We start from the raw sequence: 13,619 nt of genomic DNA, 5'->3' as shown, positions 1-13,619 counted from the left end.
TACCCTCCTCCGCCTTATCTCCTTATTAAAAACATTTGAGTTTGGAGTTGCGCTGCCCTCTGTTTCTGTCACAGTTAAAATATTGTGCTTTGTAGTCATTAGGCCATGACAAATATGGAACTGGACACAATGGATGATGGTAAATTAACAGCATCGACTTGGTACCAAAGTATCACTTCTTGTGACATCCCTTCTCAAAACCAACCAGTATGTTTCCAAGAATCTGGTGAATCGAAAAAAATCTCGATAGTCAAGTGTAGCAATGTTTTCTTACACCCCTAAATACCACCAAGATGAACAATGTTAAACTCCCAATGTCAGCCAGTGGGTAAACTGTACTCTGTAAAGAATAGTGGGTTTGTCCTTTATTACATCATCCCTGATCATCACCTGCATGCTAATTAATATTACTGAGCCTTTGTAAATGGGACTGTCAGCCTCAAGGCCTCATTAGTGCTCCTGCTCTGTAAAAATGCCAATTCAGATGTGTGTAATTTAGTTTGAACCTGCACTTGCTCTGTAAACAGCCAGAGGTTGCTTTTGGTGTGTTATACTGACCTACTGCTGCTCATTTCTTCTTCCAGGTGCTTGTTTTTCTGCTCTTCCTGTGTGTCAACGACTACCTGTCAGCACTGCTGTATCCTCCGGTAACTGACTGCACACTGACAGGGGTGTGTTCAGGTTCAGGGCTAAACTTAAAAGCAGCTGGGATCACTGCTATGTCTTTGAGGCCTAGCTCAGGTTGATGAACGCTAATGAGCAACATGCACACTCACATACTAGTTTTATTTATGTAGTACCTCTTTATTGCACACTTGACACCGTTGTTAATTGTTAAAGGAATAGTTTGACATTTTGGATGAGAAGTTGCTCTCACCTTTCCATTAAATATAAAGCTATAGCCAGGAGACAGTTAGCTTAGCTATAATGTGTTCATCTGGGAGCTTTAGAGGTTTAGAGGACCTTTGGACGCAGCCAGGTTAGCTGTTTCCCTCTGTTTCCAGTCTTTATGCTAAGCTAAAAAGCTTCATATTCAGTAAAATGAGAGTGGTAGCAATTTCCTCATCTAACTCTCAGCAAGAAGCAAATAAGCATTTTTCTCAAAGTGATGAACTATTATTTTATATGAAATAGATAATGCAAATGTTTAACACCAAACTTCAACTCATATTGCAAAGCTTAAGCCTTGAACCAAGCACAGAAACAATATGACGCGAAACCTGCTTTTGGCAAGTGCACCATATGATGTGGAAATATGTCTCTGAAAATGAAAGCAATGAACAGTAATTCAGAGCTGGGCTAAGATTAAAGAGCAACAATAAAGACCATATTAAAATTCTGGTATGTGATTTGTTTTCCTAATTTATTTGGCAATGCCAGTTAAACACACACTGTTGTGCCTGCGATTGTTTCTGTAGGAGAAGAGCCACGAGAAAGCCTGGACTTTATGCACAGACCTCCTGGCTGTGTTGGTGGACTCTGCTGACTGGCTGCTCATCTTCAAATCAAACGGTACAGAGTTGATCTTCTAAAATCACATTCTCAGTTCACTCCACATTAGGGGTGTGGATGTTACAGCGACTGTGATAGATACAAATACAGATCCCACTGTTCTGGTTGCATAAAAAAGTTAACTTTTTTGCCAATACACAGCCCTGTTGCCCATGCTCAACACTCAGCTGGTAGTATATCAGTTTTGTTGTCAGTTTAGCATAGCATTTAGTCATTATTCAGCAGAGGAAAATAATGTTAGCATTGACAATAAATGTTATATATATATATATATATATATATATACAATTTAATAGAATTATTTCTAGAATTCACTGGCCACTGAATGTCGCACTAGAGCACCAACATCTCAGACCAAAACAATGAGATCAGAAAAAATAAAACTTAACCAAAACTGACTTTGTTAGTCTTTCCAACAAACGCTGGTTTAATTGAAATAAATCCTTAATTCACCAACGCAATGGCTGCAGCGTAAGCTAACTTAATCCTTGGGGACAAATGTGCCTGTTAAAGTACCGTCTACTAAAAGTTGTTTTTGTCACTGACGGGCTCAGATTGTTATTCTAACAACATTATGGAAAGGATCCCTACAGACTCAAACAAACCACAGAGAGGCTGCGATAGCAACACAGACAGAGGGAGCGTGACACCATGACTCCACTGTATCTTCACAGAGAGAATAGTTGTTTGCTGCTACATTAATGTCTCTCATATATAACCTTTAAAGGATTTGACCTCGCGGGTATACTTATGCATTGTTAAATTAGTGTGCTGTATCCCCCCCCCAACTCTAGAGCAAGGTGTTTACCAGGCGATTACCATGGTGACATCAAATGAGTTTACCCGACTGATGCCTTGGGCCTTTTACAGGTTAGTTTTTCAATTAGTGTTTTTAAGAGCATCGCATTTTAGAGTCACTGTAGATACTACTTGCAGTTAGGCCATCAAAGGGCCATCAATGTGTGTGTGTGTGTGTGTGTGTGTGTGTGTGTGTGTGTGTAGCCTGCTGCTCCAGCTGAGTGCTGAGCTGCTGCAGAGAGCTGTGTGTTGTCCAGGGTTCCTCCATACTGCTGTCCTCTGCTACATCAGTCTCCTGCAGCTCTTCCTGGAAGGACACACACCCACACCAACCACTGGACACTCTGACAATCAGGTGACTGAGCCTCAGACGACGGTTTATATCCGGGTGACGACAATGTCACTCAAACCTGTGACATTGCTCTGACATTATATCTATGAATTGTATTGTCAGATGGAGCCTTCCCAGGTTCTGAGCCACGCCAAGCAGTTTCTTCTGAGAGCGATCTCACAGACGTCTCCAGCTGCTCTGTCCTCCAGCCAGATCAGACAGGTAACCAAACACATGTAGTACACATGGGTAAGAGCTTCTACTGGCAACATTCACTCATCTCTATCATCTTCCTCACCTGTCTGCTCTCTCGGTTGGTGGGTTTCCTGGTCCAGCTGGAGTCCCAGTGTGCAGACCTGGACCCAGAGGTGGCAGCGGCTCTCTCTGTGCACCTCGACCCTCACAGCCTCAGCCCAGAGATGGACTTCCTGTAAACAGCTGCAGACTGAGCTGACGTTCAGGCACAGAAACTCAGATAAAGTGAAGTGTGAGACCCACTTTGTACAGCTGGTACTTTATTTGTTCTGATGTAATCCAGCTTCTAACAAGTTCCTGTTATTTCTGATATTCATCAGAATTCTCTCACTGTTCAGATTTGACAAGTTTAAAAAAAAACTGACACTCTGGGTTAAAAAAAGTCTACATTTTATTTACATGTCTTTTTGTACATAATCCACACAGGACTTTATTATACACCTGAAGCCCTTTTCAATGTTTACAACATAGAGACACATTCTTAAAAAGAATACTTAACATTGTAATAACTTAATAAAAAACAGTGACCTAATAAAACTGAAGTGAATGTTCTTAGAAATCATTCTGCACAACCATTTGCACTGTGAGGTTACACAGTGCTTTACATATATTGTATGTAACAAGGATATTGAATTATATGACTTACAACTGCATTTATGTAGGTTACTTCAGCTATCTAATAAAACTGTCTGTATAGATGCATATACTCTACAGGCAGTGTCAAATCCCTCTTAACAGAGGCACCAGGAGAGGTTGTTATAATCCTTAAGATTTTCATGAAATTAAACCAGATTTTGATACTATTTATGGTTGCCATTGTTTTAGCAATAGACAATATATTTACATTACATTCTATGATTATCTCTTTAAATATTGTTCCTTATTGTGGCGGAGTCCACCATTCCTGTGCTGGATTTTATTTGCACAGCTATGAATGTGGGATAGACAGGAAACGATGCAGTGTGTAATCCAGTGTTTCTGTTTGTAATTTGATCTCTCTGACATCACTCACACTGTTTACTGTCAAACTGTAAGAAAGGTTCCTACTGCATAAAGCAGTGTTCTTCAAACAACTAAATATTAGGCTCTACACGTACCCAGCTACAGTTCACTCAGAAGGCAGGTTTATTCCTAATAACATTTATTGTTGGCTGTTATTGAATCTTGAACCTGGTTCAAGAACCAGAGCTGATTTGGTAGAAAAGGGGTACTCCTGATCTGCACTTCTCTTCCTAATAGTTCCTGTTTGGAGCCACAATTGCAGGGTTTATGAACCATTCAATTTTACCTCTGCTTACTATCTTGCTACATTGTTTTTGCAACTCCCTCGCTTCACCCTCCTCTTCCAAGCGCAAATGAAAAATTACAGTGGCTGCAAAATGTGCCAAAAACAGATATGCCCCTATACAGAGCCAGTGTTTACAGTTTACACTGTAGAAGGGGGCTCAATAGAAGGCAACTTGGGAGTCTGTAGATAAAAACAGCTGAGTCTAAGGAAACCACAACACATGAAATTCCTATGTTCAGGTGATTGTACATAGTATGAAAGCATACCTATGAATGTTATATTCCATTTCTGCCAATAGATCCTTCCAAATATTACACACTGGAACTTTAAAGCAATGCATTTGTCACTGAGGTTAGACCGTGAGGGCCGAACCGTGATCGTTTGTCAAAATGCATCTACAAAACAAAACTATTGTGGACTGCAGATCAATTTAAAAAATGTCTGAGTAAGGAAAGTCAGGAGCAGCCGCAGATACAGCAGAAGCTCCTGTTATTACCACGGTAACCACAGGTATCGCCAACTCAAACCAAACTAAAAAAACTTTAGATTACAACCTTAAAACAAAGTAATGATACAAACTGTAGAAGAGCAGAGGTCAGGTTGCACTGCAGTGTTTGTCATTGTTACACGTGAAGGAAAGACCGCTGCCTACCCCCAAAACAAGCTAAACCCTAAACTTGTGGTATACTTGGTCAGAAGATGTCCTGACAATAAAATGGATTCATTTTGAAATAAGAAGTGGTTCTTGAAAACTCTAAAGAGCTGTCTATAAGACAGTAATTATCAACAGGTTGGTCAGTATCCACTAAAATGTTCTTTTATGTTGAAGACGACAGTTTGATATGACACACAAGCTGAGCTAAGCATCTATTTTGAATGCAAAGTCTTTGACCTGAAAGCGAAACTACAGTACAGGTGGTCGGAACTGGTCCCTGTCCCACAGTTTATGTGCCCCTGCAGCAGACCTGGATCTGGACTCCCTGCCGTCATCTGTCCTGGTCTTGGTGAACCACCTCCCCGGTCAGAGTGATGGTGTGCAGGTCGGAGTACAGCGGCTGCTGCTGACTGCTGCCTCTCTGAACCTCGGTCTGAGTCAGCGGGTGGACCATGGACATGTGGACGTTCAGGTTGTGGGCCTTCTCGAAACGTTTGCCGCACATCAGGCACGCAAAGTCCAAGTCGGCCTCTGCCTTGTGCTTGGTCATGTGGTATTTTAGTGACGCTCGCTGCCGACACTGGAAGCCACACACCTCACATCTAAAGGGGAAAAAACGGATAGCATTTATTGCGCATGTCTCCTGTTTTGCTTCTGATTTTTAAACTGGAAAACAAACTTCTGGATTCTAAATTATGCACCAAAATTATGTCATGTTCATGAGGAACAGAACGGGTTTCTCACATCCTGGAAAACCTGGAAATTTAGAGACTAGTTTTCCAGTCATGGAAACACCTGGAAATCGATTAAAATTACCAAATATTCTGGAAATAATCTATGTTGTCCTGGAAATGTTTGTCTCCCAGGTGCATTTTTAGTTTGAATCCGATGATATACTGTGTGACAATTCAAAACAGGTTTACCAGATGCAAAGTGGAACTGACCTGCAGTGATCTTTTTCTTATAGTCCATGCATACAGCTGTTAATGATTAAAATACATTACAATTTACATTTTTGTGTAAAATAAAATGAATTCTGTTTGATTTGAACTGTTACATATGGGCTGAAGCAAAATTATTTTAGTCAATTTGCCTGAAACCACAACTTATTTGACTGTTTGTAAGCAAGTGCTGTCCTGTATTGTCAAGTAAAGATCCTGGAAAATGTCCTGGAAAACCTTTTGTTAAAAAGAGTGGGAACCCTGAAGTTTCAACGTGGCAAATGACATCATCAGTACTTACTGTAGTGGCTTGGCCCCTGAATGTCTCATCTGGTGAACTGACAGGTGTTTCCTCTGTTTGAAGGTTTGGCCACACTGGTCACAAATGTAGTTCCTCTCCTCTGGAAACACACAGATGACAACCTTAAAGTCCCCTCCAGTCACAAATCTTCACTGTACAGAAAACTGTCTGTGCAGAGTTTGACTCTAGAAGGATGTTTTCACATTCATCTGCTCAAAGTGGAAAGTTTCTCTGTGCTCGTTGAAAAGCTGATTGTAAGGGGCGGGGCCTACCAGCATGATTTGTGACATCACAAATAGTTAGAAAGTCAGTCCTCAAACGGCTCAAAACTCTACAACTCTTTGAATTAGCACGAACCTAAAACTATATTTCTGGGGCGCCCAATTAAACACCACCTAATAGACTCAAACAACATTCCATTATTTACCCAGATTAAACAGGAGTTTGGTCTCCCAGACACTGATTTCTTTAGGTATCTACAAATTAGACAAATTCTTTAAAAATGAGCGATTAAAAGAAATCAACATTAGCTATAGACTCCAACTTTGTTGATACTTTCTGGTCACGCAACAAACTTAAGGGATGTAGTGAGACTTATATATATTTTTATATAGTTTTCAATTCCCCAAGAGCCATTGCAGCAACCCAAAGAGAGCCACACTCACCTGAACGTTTTGTGATCCAGGCCTCAGATGGTAAGAACAGCACATGTAAAACACCGTCTATAAAATCTTTGTGGGCCTCACCTGTGTGGATGAGCTTGACGTGTCGCTGCAGGTAGCGGTCGATCATGAAAACCTTGTTGCAGCCAGGGTGAGGGCAGGGGCGCTCTCTCACCTCCTCATGATGCTCCTTGATGTGCTTCTAAAAACCCACCCGATGAGAAAATACATACAGTCAAAGGCAGAGCATGCTGAAACTGTCTGACTGTTCATTGTTACTGACTCACTCAGTTGTGTATAATTCCAAATGGGAGCAATGTACGATAAAGCAATCAGACCACTTTTTCATGAGTCTCACATAACCACAGTAGGTTTCAGAAAGAGACATGAGAAAAGTCTGTCTGAACCCACTCTCATTCTGGTAAAACTGATATACTTCATTTTCTATGCACCATAGGAGATATTCTTTTACTGTAGAATCTGAAGGTAAATTAGCTTGCTGTAGGATGGACACCCAATAGAGCGCTGCAGGGATTGTTTTTGTAGTCCAACCTGGAAGTTAGCAAACACCTTTTTTTAAGATACATAAAAGCTACAAAATTTACATTAATGACTTATTTTATCTTGCAGAACAAAACATCAAACCCACAGACCTCATTTCAGGCATCTAACTAAACATCCATTGACTTCAAGGAGAGGGAACCGGAAGTACTTAAATGCTAACTAATTTTCGGGTTTTGGGACTCATTCCTGCAGCACTCAATTCAATTCAATTTTATTTGTATAGCGCCAATTCATAACAGAAGTTATCTCAGGAAACTTTTCAAATAGAGCAGGTCCAGACCGAACTCTTTATACACTCTGCTATACTACTATAGTACTGAATCATTTCCAACAGTTTACCACTTAAATAACAGTGAAACATTGTTGTTCCGTGAATTCTGACCTTCAGACCATCGGGAGCTCTATAGACGGCGGTACAGCCCTGATACGGACACTTGTAGATGTTGGGCAGCTCCTCTCTGAAAATAAAACAGTAATGTGTTAATGCACATGTACTGTAAACGATGAACTAAACCCATCTGCTAATGCTGAATGAAGTTGTGTATTGAAGGAAATGTAGGACCGGAGTTGTACCCTTTAGGTTTGAACTTGTTCTTCCAGCCGGGTTTGGGTCCAGGTTTCTTTTTGATTTTGGGCTCCTCCGTCGGCTTCGGGCTTCGTCTTCTCTTGCTGGGGACGGTCACCCTGCGACCTCTGGGAGGGGGAGAGAATTAAACACAGTAGCTGATTTCTGTCAGCAGTCACTCAGTTTTAGAAGGTACAACAACTGTTGCTGATCTCGTCTCACCTCTTGTCAGAATACGGCTCAAACAGCTCGTCGTCCAATAACCCTCCTTTCCTCCCCTCCTCAAAGTCATCCTCGGAGATAACCCTGCACACGCGCGCACACACACACACACACACACACACACACACACACACACACACACACACACACACACACACACACACACACAGAGTTACAGTTCCTGTAGATGTTATGGCCTTTTATCTATCTCAATCTCATCACTTTAGAGGCTGAAAAGCACCCACAAAAGCTAGGGGGATTGAGGCCCCCCCCCCCACACACACACACAAAATTGTTGGTTGTAAGACAAGGGGAAAGACAAACAGCCGTGACTGACCTGTCAGACAGATCACTGTCAGCAGCCCTGTCCTCCAGCTGGGCCGGAACAGGAGACAGCGCCTCCTCCTGACCTGTAAAATCTAACGGAGGGGAAACCACAACCGCGTGTGAGTCAAGGACTCAGATACGCCAAACGGTAAGGAGGATGCATAGTTCTTAACATCTGTGTCAGCATCTGCAGTAGAGGAACAGGGTATTGTTATATCTGTGCTACAGTTTGTATGCATGAACCTTTGATATCCTGCAACTGACTTTCCATGAATGAAGCAGGGCTGGTATGCATAAATCGTTAAACAAATGGTCTTTAGAATGGTAGGAATTTCTCCAGTCAGTGTCCTTGACCAAGACACTGGCTTAGATCTGGAGTTCGTACCCAGGCGCTGCACAGTGGCTGGCCACTGTTCCTAGTACTTAGGATGGGTTAAAGTCAAAGGACTAATTTCACTATAAATTGCACTGTGCAAGATTGTATATGTAACAATAGTAAAGTCAGGTCTACTAATTCTTAGACCTACAGAAGGAGCAAAGTGTTTTAAAGGAGGGAGGACTGTAGTGGGAGCACTGGTGTGACTGTGTGGCAAGGTCAAATGGTTTACATGGCCGAGGATGGAGGGCCCCTTAGCACAATTTTGCTTAGGACCCCAGACAGGTCAGGTTCTTGTACTTGGCTCTGAGTAAAGTTGATTCTATTCTCTTCAGTGTGGTGCTTTCATTTTCTGCCATTTTTAGATGTGAAGCCTCTCTTGGGCAGGCCGCCCAATATATTAAAGATCCAGTTTGTAGAATTACTGTAGTTGCAGATTGCAACTGCATAACTTCAACCTCCCCTTCCAAGTATGAAGAACAACCTATGGTGGTCACACAAAAAATGTGAACACCCCTATCTGTAGCCAGTGTTTGGTGTGTCCCTTCAGAGACATAAAAACAACCCTCATAGATCCTCAAAAGGGAGAAAAGGCAGAATTAATTGTGTCTCCTGGGGATCTCACCTTCATCGTTCCTGCCCCAGTGATCCAGAGTCTGAGCTGTGACTGCAGGTGGACTGTGTTGAATCAGAGTGCTTATACTTCTTGCTGGGGTCCTTCCATTACTGCTGGGTTGCTCTTCTTCATCTTCCTCCTGGTACTGTTCCTCCTCCTCTGACATCATTCCATCACCATTGCCACCCCCTAATGCTGCACTGCTAAAGTTCACCATGTACTCCGGGTTGGTAGTGGCTGTGCACTGAGTGTCCATGATGTAGCTGTGACCATCAACGCAACCCCAAACAGCTTTGACAGATCCCCAGCACTGGTCCTCCAGAACCTCCTTCAGGTCGGGGCAGGACCGGCAGGCCTCTCCGTGGTGGTGAGCCCAGGACACCAGGCTATGGAGGCACTTAGGGTCTGAGGTAAAGGATGGCGGAGCTGGAAGAAAACAGCAGTATGTTTCAACGGAGTAATGCAATCAATTAACTGTTCTAGGTAATTTCTGTAAACAGAAGGAAAAGTAAAGAAGAGGAAGTGTTTCTTTACTTATTGAGCCATGGTTTACTGAGGACTCTGGAAAGATTGCATTCTTCCTGAAAAAGAAACAAACAGTTGCTTATATTTCCAGAACAATTGACCATTGACTTCTAAAAACTTGACGAGGTTTCCAAAAGGCATGGAGCTTAGCATGCCTTTTGGAAACCTCGTCAACATTTTTTCTGTATTTAGATTTAGTTAGATCAATTACTTAAGTTAATTAGCTAGCCAGCTAACGATTGCTGTAGATGTAGATCATCAATCACAAGGTAGCCCCGCCCTAAAGCATACCCTGCTTTATCGTCTATTTTACTCTAAATGGGACCATCATTTACTGAATGAACATCATGAAACTAGCAATTGAGACCATAAACTCATTAGGAAACTGTTTACTGAGCTAATAAATCAAGTCAAAAGTCGAGTAATTTCTCCATAAGACTCCATGGAATCAGTTTGTATTGCAGCCACTGGAGCTGCCCTCTGCTGGCCATTATACAGAATGCAGGTTTAAGACACTTCCGCATTGGCTATACTTCACAGACCCGGAAGCTCTGTCCACTATATATATATACACTGTCAATTATGTAGATTAGCTAGCTAGTTAGGTAGCGTTTTGCTAACGTTAGATAACTTATATGTCGCTTTTGTCTTTTAACCATCTTCAAAATGTGGATGTCTTTTCAACATAGATTAGCCTAACACATAGCATATCTAGGTATAGGAGAGGGGGAAGTTAACTGAAGTTTTGACAGAGGCTTGCTCATCTGTCATTGGAGCACAGCAAAAAGGGGACTTAGGAAGGGTCAAGTGAAAGCCCTGCAATAAATATATATTTTTAAAGTCACACTTGAACTCACCGGCTTTTCAGGTTCTCTTTCCCAACTGGTGGGAGGTTAACTCTCTGCAGAAACCTGATCAGGATGCTGTGACACTTGTAGAACTTGGCATGGCATTTCTTGCAGATGAACTCAGATAACCGCGGGTCACGGTCCAACTGGACCCCGACCAGTCGCTGGAAGTCTGTGTGGAATAAAAGGGGTGACTGGACCGCAGTGTCTGACTCGTCGTCAACAATATCAATGGAACCCTGAGGCCACTTGTCGAAGGCGTGTCGCAGGCTGCGTGGAGAGAACTTCCCGTGGCAGAGCCGACAGACAGCAGTGGACAGTCTACCTGCTGGGAGATTTAACAGATCAGTGTTTTTTCAAACTGCCAGTGTAGACCCAAACTGCAAGTGGAGGCTATTTCTGATGAGTCTCCAAAGGAAAATGAGTTAAGTAGGGAACCTTCTAGTATTCTAGTATCTAGTATGTTATCGTAACAAAATGAACATCATACCAAACTCCATTCAAAAATATGCAAATTGGACACTTTTAATTCACGGTTAAGACAGTCTTCAAATTAGCAAACATCTGATTAAACTAGGGCTGTAACTAACGATTATTTTCATTATCAATTAATCTGTCAGTCATTTTATTGATTAATCAATTAGTTGTTTGGGCCATAAAATGTCAGAAAATAGTAAAAAATGTTGATCACAGGTTCCTAAGGCCACATCCTCAAATGTTTTGTCCACCACCTGAAGATATTCAGTTTACTGTCATAGACAACAACAAAAAATATTCACATTGAGAAGCTGAAATCATTTGGACTATTTGGAAATGTTTTCATTAAAAAAAAATGTACTGATCAAAACAGTTGGTGATTAATAGCAGACAACTAATCAACTAATATTTGCAGCTCTAGATCCAACAAGCAGAACTTTGTTAAAAATAACATTGTTATTACAGAATATTGTAGACATTACAAGGGAACAGACGTTGAAAGACTTTAACTATTTTGTGTGAAAGCCAATTTTTGAAATGGGGTCTGGTGTGACTTCTTATCTTTACAAGACAGGAGACAACACAATAGAGCTGGTACTGGAGCCACCCACCTGAAGATTTGGACTTGGTCTCTGGGTGTATCTGTATGTCGTCAACTGCTGGCACGCTGAAGTCTAAGTTAGCAGTCTTGCTGTTTGCAGTGCTGTCATGGTAGAAACTGTCTGCAGTCACAGGGACAGTCTTCCGAGGTCTCCCTCTGTTTCCAGGCGGCCTCTTCTCCTCACTGACACTCACTGTTGCCTGTGTCCTGCTGGACCTTGGACGTCTGTTTTTCTTCTTCATAGTTTATTCTACACTCCCAGCAGCTGATCCCGATGATGGAGCTCTGCTGCCTGTGCCACTGTAGAGATTTACAACCAGGGGGGTGGTGGTAAATACAGAGGACCTTACCTTCCCTCATTGATTTATACAGGTCATCTGAAAATAGATAAGTGAACTCTCAGTCTCATTTCAAATAGGTTATAATGAGTTTATCTTAGTCTCTATATTATATATTTATATAGTAAAAAATGATTGAAACAATTTATTATCTTAAAATTGTAGAGTAAACCCACTTGCGTGCTCTCCATGTTGCTATTTAGTTAAATCTTTAGTAGGTAGAAATAACTTTTTGTCATTATTAATGAAATTTCCACTATATCCTGACAGAATGAGGAAAAAAATCTGCCAAAACAATCAGGTTCCTCTGGCTCCTCCTAGAGATCCTAATGACATTTTTTAAGAATCCACCGGCCTGAACGAAAACAACCAATCAGAGCTGAGAAAGATAGAAAGATGCTTTGGGCTGGAGGCCTGAAGACGGTTGATTGTTGAATCTCATTCCCAGAGTCTCAAAGCAAATGTATTTGACTGACAATAAGACTTATCTATCAACTATCTTTCTTGGCTCTGAATGGTTGTTTTTTTAAGTTATTATCTTTTTTGGCCTTTATGCCTTTATTTCGAGAGACAGCTGAAGACAGACAGGAATGCTGGGTAGAGAGAGAGGGCGCAGCAAAGGGCTGCAGGTCGGATTCGAACCAGTGCCGCTGCAGTATATGGGTCACCAGGCCCGGTGGACTCCTGGAGATACCAGATTATCTGTCTAATGAGTTACTGCAGTGATATAACGGGAACCAAAGTTTCAGTAGATTTGACAAAATGAAAAATTATTATTATTAATTTATGAAAATGACCTACTGCAGCTTTAAACATGAAATTACCAGTTGTATTTATTTACATAAAACACTATTTGGTCTAACCTTATTCCCTTTCCTTTGTTGAATATATGTGCACAGTGATAAAGCAGTTCAGTTTAATCTCTGTTACACAACGTTATGAAGACAATAACACAAACAATGAACGTTAGTAGTTGCAGTTCAATTCAAACCCCGAGCAGAGATATGTAACTGTTAGCAATCAAAGGCTAACTTAGTAAATAAACTGAACACATTATTTTCACATTACCGTCGTTGCCTGTATGTACAGTCACCCTGCTTTTCCTTTCATTCCCAGTACCACTAACACACAGTCACTCTTACGTGTCGACACATTCCTGTTCAGATGATTCCCACTAGCTAGCGTTAGCGGGTTAGCCCGAGTGAGCCTGCTCCGTTTGTTAGCTCGTGTGTCAGAAGGCTACCGTTATCGTCATGGCGACAGCAGGCCCCGTGGCGTCACCTACCGTCACACTGTATCGATCCTAGCGCTCCGAGCACATGTTGTTTTTAACATAAAAGATGGGTTTGGAAAACAGCTCGGTGTTCTCAACGCTGCTCCCAGTTGTAAACATTAGAACCCGGAAGTGCAAGTGGAA

General features: G+C 41.7%; 2 protein-coding genes across 5 annotated transcripts in view; one reads left to right on the top strand and one right to left on the bottom strand.

Annotated features, from left to right (window-relative positions):
• LOC127353676 (Fanconi anemia group A protein) overlaps nt 1-3,447 on the top strand; it is a 27,996-nt gene extending 24,549 nt beyond the window's left edge. The window contains exons 37-42 of one of the 2 annotated variants that reach the window (XM_051383133.1): nt 585-647; nt 1,419-1,512; nt 2,307-2,382; nt 2,515-2,665; nt 2,765-2,863; nt 2,977-3,447. In XM_051383133.1, the coding sequence (XP_051239093.1) occupies nt 585-647; nt 1,419-1,512; nt 2,307-2,382; nt 2,515-2,665; nt 2,765-2,863; nt 2,977-3,075 (582 nt within the window). In that variant the 3' untranslated portion in view covers nt 3,076-3,447. Of the gene's footprint in view, nt 1-584; nt 672-1,418; nt 1,513-2,306; nt 2,383-2,514; nt 2,666-2,764; nt 2,864-2,976 lie in introns of both variants that reach the window. The other variant, XM_051383132.1, reaches the window with a different exon arrangement.
• znf276 (zinc finger protein 276) lies at nt 3,270-13,619 on the bottom strand. Of its 3 annotated transcripts, none has more exons than XM_051383202.1 (12): nt 13,488-13,619; nt 11,875-12,241; nt 10,796-11,114; nt 9,948-9,994; nt 9,423-9,839; nt 8,432-8,513; nt 8,095-8,178; nt 7,881-8,000; nt 7,690-7,765; nt 6,828-6,945; nt 6,082-6,181; nt 3,270-5,441 (listed from the first exon to the last, which is right to left on the bottom strand). In XM_051383202.1, exons 2-12 carry the CDS (start codon nt 12,104-12,106, stop codon nt 5,171-5,173), a joined length of 1,866 nt encoding a protein of 621 aa, XP_051239162.1. In that variant the 5' UTR covers nt 12,107-12,241; nt 13,488-13,619; the 3' UTR covers nt 3,270-5,170. The 3 variants fall into 3 exon arrangements, with proteins under 3 accessions (XP_051239162.1, XP_051239164.1, XP_051239163.1); XM_051383204.1 differs by having other exon boundaries at nt 10,796-11,111; XM_051383203.1 differs by having other exon boundaries at nt 11,875-12,164; nt 13,488-13,617.

This window comes from Dicentrarchus labrax, unplaced genomic scaffold (genome assembly GCF_905237075.1).
Source record: "Dicentrarchus labrax unplaced genomic scaffold, dlabrax2021, whole genome shotgun sequence".
In the NCBI taxonomy this organism is placed as follows: Eukaryota; Metazoa; Chordata; class Actinopteri; family Moronidae; genus Dicentrarchus; species Dicentrarchus labrax.
Note: the sequence above shows the minus strand (reverse complement) of the source record. Positions and strands in the feature narration are given on the sequence as shown.